Source organism: Primulina tabacum, chromosome 16 (genome assembly GCF_025594145.1).
Source record: "Primulina tabacum isolate GXHZ01 chromosome 16, ASM2559414v2, whole genome shotgun sequence".
Lineage (NCBI taxonomy): Eukaryota > Viridiplantae > Streptophyta > Magnoliopsida > Lamiales > Gesneriaceae > Primulina > Primulina tabacum.
The window spans coordinates 23,669,178-23,681,287 of NC_134565.1; the positions used below are offsets into that span (position 1 = coordinate 23,669,178).

General features: G+C 34.7%; 1 protein-coding gene across 4 annotated transcripts; it reads left to right on the forward strand.

Moving 5' to 3' along the window:
- Window positions 1-1,904: 1,904 nt before the first annotated feature.
- Window positions 1,905-11,874, forward strand: LOC142528879 (uncharacterized). Of its 4 annotated transcripts, none has more exons than XM_075634139.1 (6): window positions 1,905-2,057; window positions 2,678-2,800; window positions 2,986-3,328; window positions 3,728-3,844; window positions 9,549-11,276; window positions 11,361-11,874. In XM_075634139.1, exons 5-6 carry the CDS (start codon window positions 9,590-9,592, stop codon window positions 11,651-11,653), a joined length of 1,980 nt encoding a protein of 659 aa, XP_075490254.1. In that variant the 5' UTR covers window positions 1,905-2,057; window positions 2,678-2,800; window positions 2,986-3,328; window positions 3,728-3,844; window positions 9,549-9,589; the 3' UTR covers window positions 11,654-11,874. The 4 variants fall into 4 exon arrangements, with proteins under 4 accessions (XP_075490254.1, XP_075490253.1, XP_075490255.1 ...); XM_075634138.1 differs by having other exon boundaries at window positions 1,906-2,072; XM_075634140.1 differs by lacking the exon at window positions 2,986-3,328 and having other exon boundaries at window positions 1,906-2,072.
- Window positions 11,875-12,110: the final 236 nt, after the last annotated feature.

Here is a 12,110-nt window from a genome sequence, read left to right on the forward strand (position 1 = left end):
CTTGAATGGACTAAGACATTGATGTACGACGGTTTTTGAAACAACCGTCGCTAATAGCGATTGTTATTAGCGACTGTTTGAATAAACCGTCACTAGTAGCGACGGTGTAATTAAAACCGTCGCAAATATTAGCGACGGTTTTTGAAAAACCGTCGCTAAATTATTAAAAAAGTGGTATGGGCTACAGCCCAGTACAGCCCTAGAATACATCCGTCTCTGCTCACGAATATTTATATCTGAGACGGGTCAACCCTATCGATATTCACAATAAAAAGTAATATTCTTAGCATAAAAAATAATATTTTTTCATGGATAACCCAAATAAGAGATCTATCTCACAAATTTTTTTGCCAAATATGACCTAAAATTAATTTTAAACTTATAGTTAATTTCCTTAATATATACAGAGTAAAAGTTTGTATTCATTTAAAAGAGACGTGATCTAAAATTTTTTTATTTAAAAATAAATAGATACATAATTCAAGAAGAACAATAACAATGCATCATTAGTTTCTCTATATTTCATTTATTCAAAAACACTCTAAAGATGAGATAAGCCAAAATCATGAAATTCGAAGTATATTCCAATAAGAAAACAAAGATTAATATATTTTGAGGCCTTCATTTCAATTAACACTATTATACCTTCAAAAAGAAAGAGAGCTACTCAAGAATTGTATTGGATACATATCTCCAGCGAAATTCATGGCTTCAAGAGAATGTTGGGGGTGGTTAAGTGACACTTACATTAAATAAGAATACATATTATAACAAACTTTTTATCCTCATACAAATGATTTTCTTTTGTTGTTCTTAAGATTTTTACACACCAAGTCCATATCATCAATAATTCCATGAAATTGAATTGACTTGCAGTTGTTTGAAGACATGCATGAGGTACAGAAGGTGTTAAACAAGATACAATAAATTCATCATATGTTTCAATGTCTAACAATGATTGTAAAAAATAAGCAATCTAGATAATTTTTCTCCAGAAAAAGTATCAATAGTAAAAAATTTATTTACCTTGCCTCTCAATATTTTTTCTTTGTTTTGATTGAAGTTCTACCCTTGTCATTTACCTGGACTCTCAGATATCTCAAAAATCACCTCGTGCAAGGGTTTTGCCATAGCTTGATCCTGATTGGTGAAGATATTGAGAGATCTTTTTTTTTTGTATGTCTCTAAAAAAGTTTCGAACAACTATTTAAATGATGTTGCAGTCTCATCATACAAAAATGTTTCACCAAAAATCATTTCTCCACTATGATGATTGAAACTGAAAAGATAGCAATTGATCGAAAAACATTAGCTATCTGTTCATTCATATCCATCTGATTAGCATGGAAAATTATGGTTTTTTAAATATTTGTTGTTCAAAATATCGCATTACAGTCAACTTCTTCGTATACCATATTTCTTTATCTTTCGGATCGAATATAGATTTTAGCATCCAATATGATATAATCTAAGCCATCTCTTTACCTTACATGCCCACCCATCAACCTAAAAGTTGATCTCAGTTTAAGCCCAATATTTTTTGTCAATTCAATCTCATAGACTTGAACTTCAATAACTTTATGTTAGGAAGCCAACATATGAATTTTGTTGGAAGATATAGTGGATTATTATACTCTTTGATAAATTCATAAACTGTCCACCTATTACAAAAAATCAACCTTTTGTAGTGTGATATAAATGAAGTGCATTAAAAGCACGTCACAAATATTATTTTTTATTATGTACACTGTTAATATTTTTACACCTCTGGAAACGAAAACGTATATAAAAAAACACGTTGCGGATGTTATTTTACTGTATGGGTCTATAAGCACGCTGTTAGTTAATATTGTATATCTAACAATAGCATGCATTCACGCCGCGAATACACAAAAATAATATATTAATATGTTCAGACGGAATAGAAAACTCAACCCCTAACCCATTCCCGTCGGTCTCCTTCCCCTCCCCATCTCGCCACCGATTCCACCTGTGCAACACCGGCAAATGGTCGCCCGAACACCCTTCACCTAGTTAATCGAGCCCCAAATCGCATGGTCTGAACCCTAGTCGTGAGTGAAGCTTTGTGGTTTCTGTCCATCATGATTCCAGCCGATTTGTTGTTGTTTCCTTCGATCTTCGCTCTTGAGATAGTTGTTCTTGACTTTAAATAGAGTTCCGAACGTTTTCCGAATGGTTTCCGAACATTTGCTTCCATGAGACTTTTAACCTACCATACATTTCTGCATATCATACATAACATCAACAACTGAGCCTTTGGTTACATTTTTCAGGGTGTGAGAAAATTGTCTGCAAGTGCCGTATGATTGAAATTAACATGCACCATCTTACAGTCATATAGTTCAATCACATAAATAGTTTTATGTTAATTTTAAGACAATCATTTTGGTTTTGTTAAGCAATTACTCGCTGGTCATCAACTTTTTTGGTAGATATGCACTATGTGTTTGAGGAGAAAGATATTGATTGTTCTTCACATTCTTACCGTGTCATTTTGTTGAGGAATGACTGATGATGTAGTTGCTTAGATTAGTTATTTTGGACTTTGTCTTGGGAAAATTAATTACTAAATCTCAATGCCCAAGATTCCACTTTAAAACCAGGTTTTTTTTATGGAGATTTATGTGTGATTTTAAATTTTTTGTTGATATCACAGGCAGTTAGTTGCCATGGGGACGGTGGGAACTTTGATTGGCGTCCAACAGAAGCTAATTTGTGCAACATATAAAGAGCAATATCAGATTATGTATCTGTTGTTGACTGAGAAATTATTCCTCAGGTACAAATTTCTTCAAGCCTCAATTATATATTCAATGCCACATCATCTTTGCATTGGTTACCAATATTGTCATTTGCTTCCATAACAATTTAATGTCACCTAGCAGAGGTCTATTTCTTTTTTCACTTGTATTTTTGGAAACTATCCAATACTAAAATTTTCTTGCTCATGCTTGATTTGGTTAGGTTGTTTCGTTGCTTCCAAAACTTCCTCATCAACCTCAGTTGCAGACAAGCAATATGCTTTATGTGTTTAAAGGAGCAGTTTCTTATCGGCTTCTCAAGAATGTCATCAACAAGAAGAACTGCGTATTTTAACTTTACTTTCCATAAACTATTGAGCAATTGCATCTGAAATTAATCTCTTATTTCAGCATGCTCAATTGTCAGTTCTTATTCAAAATGACTTTATTCTTCCCCAAGTGGATTTTCATTCTTTCCACAATGATAGATATTCTTGTTGGTGGCATGAGTGTTTCAGAGGACACCGCGGTAGTTGATGCTTTGACATACCGTCATATATGTGATGGCAAGACCTTTTTCCTTGGACTATCATGTTTGTTTTTTTCCCAATTTATAATACGTTGTTCTAATAAAATGTATGAACTAGGTGTGTTGATCGAAATTCTCTTGTTCTACTGTCTTTTTTAAAATCTCATAGGTCATGAATGCCCTTTACCGTAGAATTCTATTATGGCCTCATTGCATTAATCTGCTTGAAAATTTGTGAGAATGCAACAAGCGTCATGATAACTATCAATTAATGTATAAAGGATGTGTCATATAACTTATTGGCATGAAATTTGGTATTTTCCCTCAAAATTTCTTATTGCACGGCCTCTTTGGTTTTTTCCCTACGTAGACGCATTTTGACTTGAGCTCTAAAAGTATCTCAAGATATGATTAATATAATTTGTTTTAACTGTAGACTGCAAGAAAAAGATATGTGGGTCCTTCGATTGTCTTTTTCAAATTTACCAAAGGGCAATGATTGGAAAAGGTCCTTTCAAGGTTTCCGCTGAAGATTCACTGCATATTATTGTAGGTATGATTTTTTAAGATGCTATACAACATTTTTCATGTCCATTTCCCCTATTTCCAACATTATCACCACCAGTTTGCAGCTAGTATCCTGCAAAATCCAAGACAACATTTTATCCATGTTAAACAAATTGTGTTAATCTTCAATATAATCTTTTTCTATACGTGTTTTAAAGATTTAATGCAATCTAATCTTTCACGAATTTAGAAGTGTCAGATATACTTTCCGCCATTTAGAGCTAAAATTAGCCTACAAAATGCATTCCCAATCAGATGTTGATGCTATCACACAAATTGATTTTAGTTTATTCCACATTGCTTGACAAACGATCATCAACAAAAACCATAACGTGCGCAGTCTACTTCCTCCTCATTTTCAATTGCTCATAAAAACAAATAAAACCAATGAAAACTAATTTTGGGCACGTAACTGACATATACTGATTGTTAAACCATTAAATAGAAGCGAAAACCTATATCTTCAAAATCATGGCGAGCATCGATTCTCCCAGTGGGACTCTTTACGATTTTCTGCCTAAATATCATGGCAAAAATCTATTTTCCCAAATATCCCGAATTATTAAATACCCATTTTGAAAACCTAAGCCACTCATCAATAAAAACAGTATCTAAACTACAATTACTAAAATACGTTAACCGGAATATCCAATCTCTTTTTTTTTTTGATAGAAAACTAAATATATTATAATAATTGATGTTACACCAATTGCGCGGATGAGTAATCCGCAACAACGTTAGAAGAAGACTAACTTAGAACACAACTCTATGACATCATCACACAATAGTCACGATCAAACAAATTTTCAATCCCTAGCTAAATCCGAAATTTATAAATGATTTACTCTTGCAAGTTTGTTGTCCAAGATGCGACTCCAAATTTTATTCTCTCCCATACTTGATCGACGGACTCCGAAACATCTTCAAATATTCTTCTATTTCTTTCCAACCATAGGGACCAAAATGTGTAGTGAATTATCAAATACCAGAATTTGCTGAACTTTTTCTGTATGGAACACCCGGAATCAGAATAAAAAAGATCTTTAGCTTGCCTCGGAAAATCCCATTGAAATCCCAGCTCTTTTAGAACTCTCAACCAAAAACCTCTAGAAAATGAGCAATGCAGAAGTATATGATCTTGATTCTCCTCATGCTTTTGACATAAGCAATACCAGTGCGGGCTCAAAACACAATCCTTCCACCTTCTTTGCACTGAATCGCACGTAGGCAACTTCCCCAAGGCCACGATCCACGAGAAAATTTTAATCTTTTGTGGGACTTGTACTTTCTAGATATTTTGAAAAAAACCGAATAAAGGGAAATTGGAAATAGGGAAGGAGTTATAAAAGGAACTAACAGAGAACAGTTCTTGGAAAGATAATATTCGTATGAATGAATTATTCACGAAGGATTATATCATTATATACATTGTTTTGGAAATGTTAGCATTTTGAATTGTGGAATCTCAAAATATTTTGCTATGAAACATATGTCTATAACAGACTGTTCATTCTTAATAGTTGAAACCAAAATTTACCATCATTGAAGTCCACTTACTTGTTTTAAATGTTGATAGCATTTTTGTTGTCATTATTTTACTCTTATCAATTATCATCATATTATTACCAATGTTGTCAACATAAGTTAGATGTGGTCAGCTTTAGAAACTTCTTGAAACCATATTCTATTCACTTAAAATTTCATCTTATTTTTAATCATTTTTACTAGATTTGTAACAAATCCAACTATAGACACAATAGAGGTTCCCATGCATGTAAAAAATTTCAAGAGAGCATGTTGGTACTGGTTTATTTGTTGAGAAAGTAAGATGAAGCGGAAACACATTTTTTGTTTACTTCGAAACTTTATTATTTTCCAAAAGATCTGCTTGGTGACCAGATTTTTGTAAAATTTATGTTGTCTGCCCTTTTGTTTTGGGGGAGATCGGCCTTCTGATCAGCTAACGTTAAGTTTTCACGTGAATGATACTTAGCTGACGATATTTTCACATGATGTTATTTTACTTTTGTTTCTTGAGAACTAGATATTGGACAACCTTAGTAAAATAACTTGTATCTAAATGATTTGGCATATGGTTTAATTGCTCTATCGTATAGGTTCTGTTGGGTCAATGGTGCATGAGTTAAAGTAGTTCTAAGATAGTGACCTCCTGAGAAGTTCTCGTGCGTTAAGCTGCTGACGTTGTGTCGCTTGATCCGATTGACTAGGTGGACCATATAAGAGTGACGCTAGATCTTAACGGGTCATACTATATCTGCTGGGGACATGGTGGACGGTTGAGAAAGGGTAAGACTTATCTCTAAGGGATATGAGACAACACCAGCAGATAGACACGCACCTCCCCGGACTGATAGGTCTAACAACCCTACTCATTAAAATCCAAGTAGGTACGCTCTTCGCTGCCACAAGTTTAAGGAAATAAAGTTGTGCCTTGGCTAACAATTATAGCTTTTGGCTTAGTGGTAAGTGCTTGATTCTAAAAATTTGTATTAGAGAGAGGTCATGGGTTCAAGTCTCCCAAGAAGCATATTTTTATACTTGTACTTCTTGGAGGGAAATGTTGGGTTAAGTGTGCATGAGTGAGAGTAGTTCTGGGATGGGTGACTTCCTGAGAAGTTCTCGTACGTCAAGCTGTTGATATTGCGCCGCTTGATCTGGTTGGCTAGGTGAGTTGTAAAAGAGTGATGCCAGATCTTAACGAGTAATACTGCTTTGGTGGGGACATATCAATGGTAGAGAAAGAGTAAGACTGATCTCTAAGGGATATGAGACAACATCAACAGATAGATGCGCCTCTCCCCGAACTGATGGGCCTAACAACTGTGCAAAAAAGGTGGCCGGCCTGTATCTTATGCCTGCAATGGTGTTGTTTGTGCCGAAAGCAAGAGGAGAATCAGGATCACTTATTGCTGCATTGCTCCTTCTCAACTAACATTTGGATAAAAGCGATAAAAGAGATGGGTTTTCTATGGAAGTTCCCGAATAAGGCAAAAGACATCTTTATTATGGAACCAAGTTTGCAAACAGGGAGATGACATACGAGGTTCTGGTATATGATAATCCATTGTATATTTTGGTCGTTAAGGTTGGAAAGAAATAGCAGAATTTTTGAAGAGAAGTCAGAGTCCGTGGATGAAGTCTGGGAGAAAATAAAATTCAGAGCCCGAGTTGGTCGACAATATTGCTAGAGTATAAACATCTAATTTAGAGCTAGAGTATAAAATTCAGAGCCCGAGTTGGTCGACAATTTTCTAATTTCAGATTAAAAAAAAAACTCTCAAAAATCTAAACCAGTCGATGTGGGACATCTACCAAGTTTGATACTGCAAATGTACTCTCATGCTCAAGAAATATTTGTGTATGAGAGATTTGAGTCCTACTGTAAGACATCGGTCCTGTGTCAAAATTTTATTAATTTGAATGTGTTGTATGTTTTGCCAGACTCGTTGACATCTCTTCATTTAGAAAAAAAATTTTAGAAACTATTTTTGGTTGTATTTAGAAAATGTTTTTTAATACTTGGAGCATTGAAAAATTCTTGTCTAGAGAAATTTTATTTCATTACTCTAACTTGATGCAAGCCATTTTTCTATTATAAAGATATGACCTAATGGTATGCTAAAACAAATTGGAAACTATAAATGTCAATTTTTTTAGTTGTTGAATATAAGCGAAAAAGACTGCTTATTGATTCTTGACTTGTATGTCGATGTATTTTTTTTACTTTCAGTGCACGAAGTTATCGTGGTGCTTTCTTCAAAATATTTTTTTAGTGATTGTTTGATGGCAGTGGAGGAAATGGACTAAACACCTTTAGTTTGTTTCGCTATTCATTTGTTAGCCCATTTCTTTTTTTGAGATGCAAAAAGCCGAATCCTAATCTTGCCTGTAAAATAATGTTGAAGTTGCAATAAAAGGTAACATTTCTACCCAACGTTCCGATACACACACATATATAATATATATATAAGTCATAAATGTACAGATTTACATTATTAATGACTTTTCTCTGGTGCCAGTTCACCATTCGTTAATGTGTTACTACCATATTACTTTCACATCGAAGTCTTATCTCGTTGCTTTCGTTCCCCCTTCTCAATCTAGGGCAGACACAGAAAACAAAAATTATTAAATCTCAAGATTTTGATCCATATTCAGCAATCTAAAATTAAACTTGGTGTTGAACTTGGTGCATTGAGTTCTCCATTTCTTATTTTTGGTACTCACTTTATTGAACTTGATTGAATTTTTATCTTGCTTGCTATTCCCCCAATTGTTTTGTATGTTTTTGAACTGTTTTTGTGGGACTCAAATTACTTAGAGCTTGATTGGACGTTTTTCTTTAATACTTTTTTTCTCTTGAAAAGATCAAGGGCTATTTGTGAGGATTTTTTTTATTTAGAGGTAACAAGGATTATAGATCTTAAAGAAAGCTTATGAATCTAACCAAAATTTGAAAGTCTATAAAAAAAGATTTTTATAAAATTTTGTGATTTTAAGCGTGTGTTAGAGATATAGGTTGCCATTTATATCTGATTGAAATCATGAAATCCTCACCACCAATTTAATGGTGACATTTTCTGCTTTTATTTGTTTTGCCATTGAATGGGGAACATGACTGGGAGCAAAAATCCAATTGATTACTGGTTTTGAATGGTTATTAGGATACTAAATTTGGGAATCTAAATGCCACTAATTAGAATTTGTTACTTTGATGATGGGATTTAAATATTCATGTTTGTTTAGTTTTTTGGTATTAAAATTTGTAGTAATTTTATTTTCTTGTTTGTCATTTCAGATACGATTAGGCAAAAATAGACGAGGCCAAACTTAGGTTGAGAATTGATGGAGAAGACATTCACTTGCCAGAATTTATCTTCGTTTACTATAGTCCTAGAGAAGGTTTAGTATCTTCAATAGTTAGACCATGTCCTTAAGAAATATTTCCATGAAATACATTATTTGCAAAATACTTCATTTCTGCATAGTTTTTAATTGTTTTACTCAATGGCGACACTGCGATCTGTATTTGATATTGCACCAACTAGTTTAGGCTTCTTTGTTTCAATTAGCAGTACATTCTTCACAGGTTACTATATGCCTAAGAAGGCTTTATAGGGGTCCATGGTAACTTTATATGTGAGATCACTTCCTTCGTGTCTTCCGCTTGACTAGCATTCAATTGGTCAGCATGTGGTTATAAGCAGATATTAAGCCAAGAGCAGGGGAGAGCATGATGTTAGTGAAAATGTCTTGAGATTCTTTGCATACCTAGTTCCTTCTAGAGAATCTGCAATGCATTGGATGTCTAAGATTCCCAGTTTGAATATTCTTTATTTTTTTTTGTAGTCTCAAATACATATGATGCATTATCTGACAAAAGTAATATTCTAGGCAAGATCCTAAATTGACCGATGGAATTTTTGAGTTCTTAATTAGCATATCCCAGAACTTCCATGCTTCGCTCTCATTGACGATGTTCTCTGCTTTTTCATTTCCTTTTTTTACTAAATAAGCTGGATGAGACCATTGATAAAATCTATCATATAACTTATTGGTGAACTGCGATAATAATCGATCTTTGATTTGCTTGAGCTAGAATGCATGCTAGTTTTTTTTCCCTTTTGAGATAAAGTTTTATTGATGTTATTTTGTTTGCTGGCACATAGGCGGATATTGCAGCTGCATACATCAGTGAATATCTTCAAAGATGAAAGCTAATGAGATAATAAATGTTCATGACCATGGCATTCAGATTGATCCACAAAAGAAGAATGTCAAATGCAACTATTGTGACAAAGTAGTTACTGGTTTCCATCGCCTCAAATGCCATCTAGGAGGAGTAGGAAAAGATGTAAAGCCTTGCTTGAAGGTTCCAACTGATGTGAAAGAAGTTGTTGAGGCAGTCCTGCTCGAAAAGAAAATGAATAATTTGAAGAGAAGTTTGAACCCTCGTAAGGGTAATGCCAATATCAATAAAGCATATACTCAAGTTGATATATCTGAAGAGGATTGCCTATTAGAAAATTTAGGGGTTAAAACAACTTCTTTCTCTAAGAAAAGAACGTTTTCTGAAGTTGGCAGCGATAGCGCTGAAGATTCATCTGAGAGAGAGGTGAAAAAAAGTGTAGGTAGATACTTTTATGGATCAGGCCATCAATTTAAAGATGTTGAAGAGATTTTCTTCCTGGAAATGGTCAGTTGCTTTTTTGGGCATGGGCCAATTATGAATAATATTCCCAGTCTTCAAGAGTTGAAAGGCTGGATCTTGGAGGATTCAGTATCAAATATGCAACTGTACGCCCAGGAAATGAAAAAAACATGGGAAAGTACTGGTTGCAGTATCTTGTTGGATGGTTGGATTGATTCAAGTGGTCGGAATCTCGTCAATATTTTAGTCTATTGTCCACGAGGGGTGATTTATCTAAAATCATCTGATATATCACTTTTTATGGGCAATGTTGATGCCATGCTACTGTTCCTCGAGGAAGTTCTTCAGGATGTTGGAGTTGAGGATGTTGTTCAAATTGTCACATATTCAACCTCTTCTTCTATGAAATTAGTTGGAGAACGACTAATGGAGAAATACAAGCATGTCTTTTGGACTGTAAGTGCATCCACTTGCATTGAACTGATGCTAGAGAAATTCAGAACAATTAGTTGTGTGGAGAATGCATTGGGGAAGGCTAGAATCATCATAGAATTCGTTCGGAATCATGCCAATGCTTTAAAACATTTGGAAGAGTCTGTTTGCATTCTGAGTCTCGTCCGGCCATCCAAAATCAGGTCAATTGTGCCATATTTAACACTTGACAGTATCGTTTCAAAGAAGGAAATCTTAAAAACATTCTTTGCTTCTAATGCCTGGAAAGCCTCTGAAATATCTCGTTTAACCGAAGGTAAACAAGTTGCTGGCTTAGTAAAAAACTCTCTCTTCTGGAAAGAGGCGACAATGGCTCTAAAGGCATCTATGCCTCTAATTTGTGCATTAGACTTTCTGTATAAGAACAATAAGCCGCAAACTGGTTTTGTGTCCAAAATAATTTCCCAGGCCAAGGGCAAAATCAAAGTGGGGTTTAATGACAAGGAGTCTCATTATATGCCATTTTGGAGAGAAATAGACGACATCTGGAAAAACCACCTGCACGTTTCCCTTCATTCCGCTGGTTGTTTTTTGAATCCGAAATACTTGGAATCAAGTAGTTCTGATCCAAACATCATGGAGGATATGAAACTTTGCATGGCCCATATGGGCGGAGATCCCTGCTTTCAAGATTTGATAAAGCTCCAATTTGAAAAATACCAAGCAGCACAGAAGCTCCACATCGAAAAGCACCAGAAAAGACAACAGACTTCTGGTGAAAGTACCAGCTACCCCCCAGTGTATCTTTCTCCAGGTCTTTGTGATCACATTATGTGCTGTGATACTCATCTTTCCATGTAACTTCAATTTGCCTAACCTTTCAAGATTTTCTCTGCAGAAACTTGGTGGTCATTTCATGGCGCAGAATATCCTGAATTGCACAGACGTGCCATTCACATTCTTAGCCAGACTTGTGACGGTGCCTCGAAGTTCAACCTCACGAGGAGCTTTGCGGAGCTAATGCTGACGAATGGAGAGGAGCAGATAGAGATAAAAGCGTTGACAGATTTGACGTATGTCCATTACAACATGCTGCTTCAAAATTTTGACGACAGTAAAGAGAAAGGGATTATAATTGATGAGATGGATCCACGGAGTGGCTGGAAATATGATTTGGAGGGTCACAAATAATTAATGAACTTGGACTCTGAAAATTGGATCTTATGTTATACTACCTTTCAATTTATGATATTTTAATATAAACATGTGCGTGTTTTGATGAGCCAAGAAGGTCCACCAGAATGCCAAAGAAGAATCTAAGATATTTTAAGTGAACTTGTGCAGACTTAGCCTTACAGACTTGCTCATGAATAGTTCAAGAAGTTATTTATTTATTTGAATAATTTGTTCTAGCTTAGTTGTTAAACGTTGGTGCCTTAGTTTTAAGAGAGTGTTATTATTTCATATTGTATTTAAAAACTTCTTAATGCAAGCGGAAGACATTCAAGATTTTTGCAATACAATCACATTGTGTTATTCTTCCAAAACTCAATTTATCTATAATTATTGTCTTTGGTTGGGATCTATCCTGTTTCGTTGGTAAAATGGTATTTAAATATGTCGTCGTGTTTGGTTGGACAAGTTAATG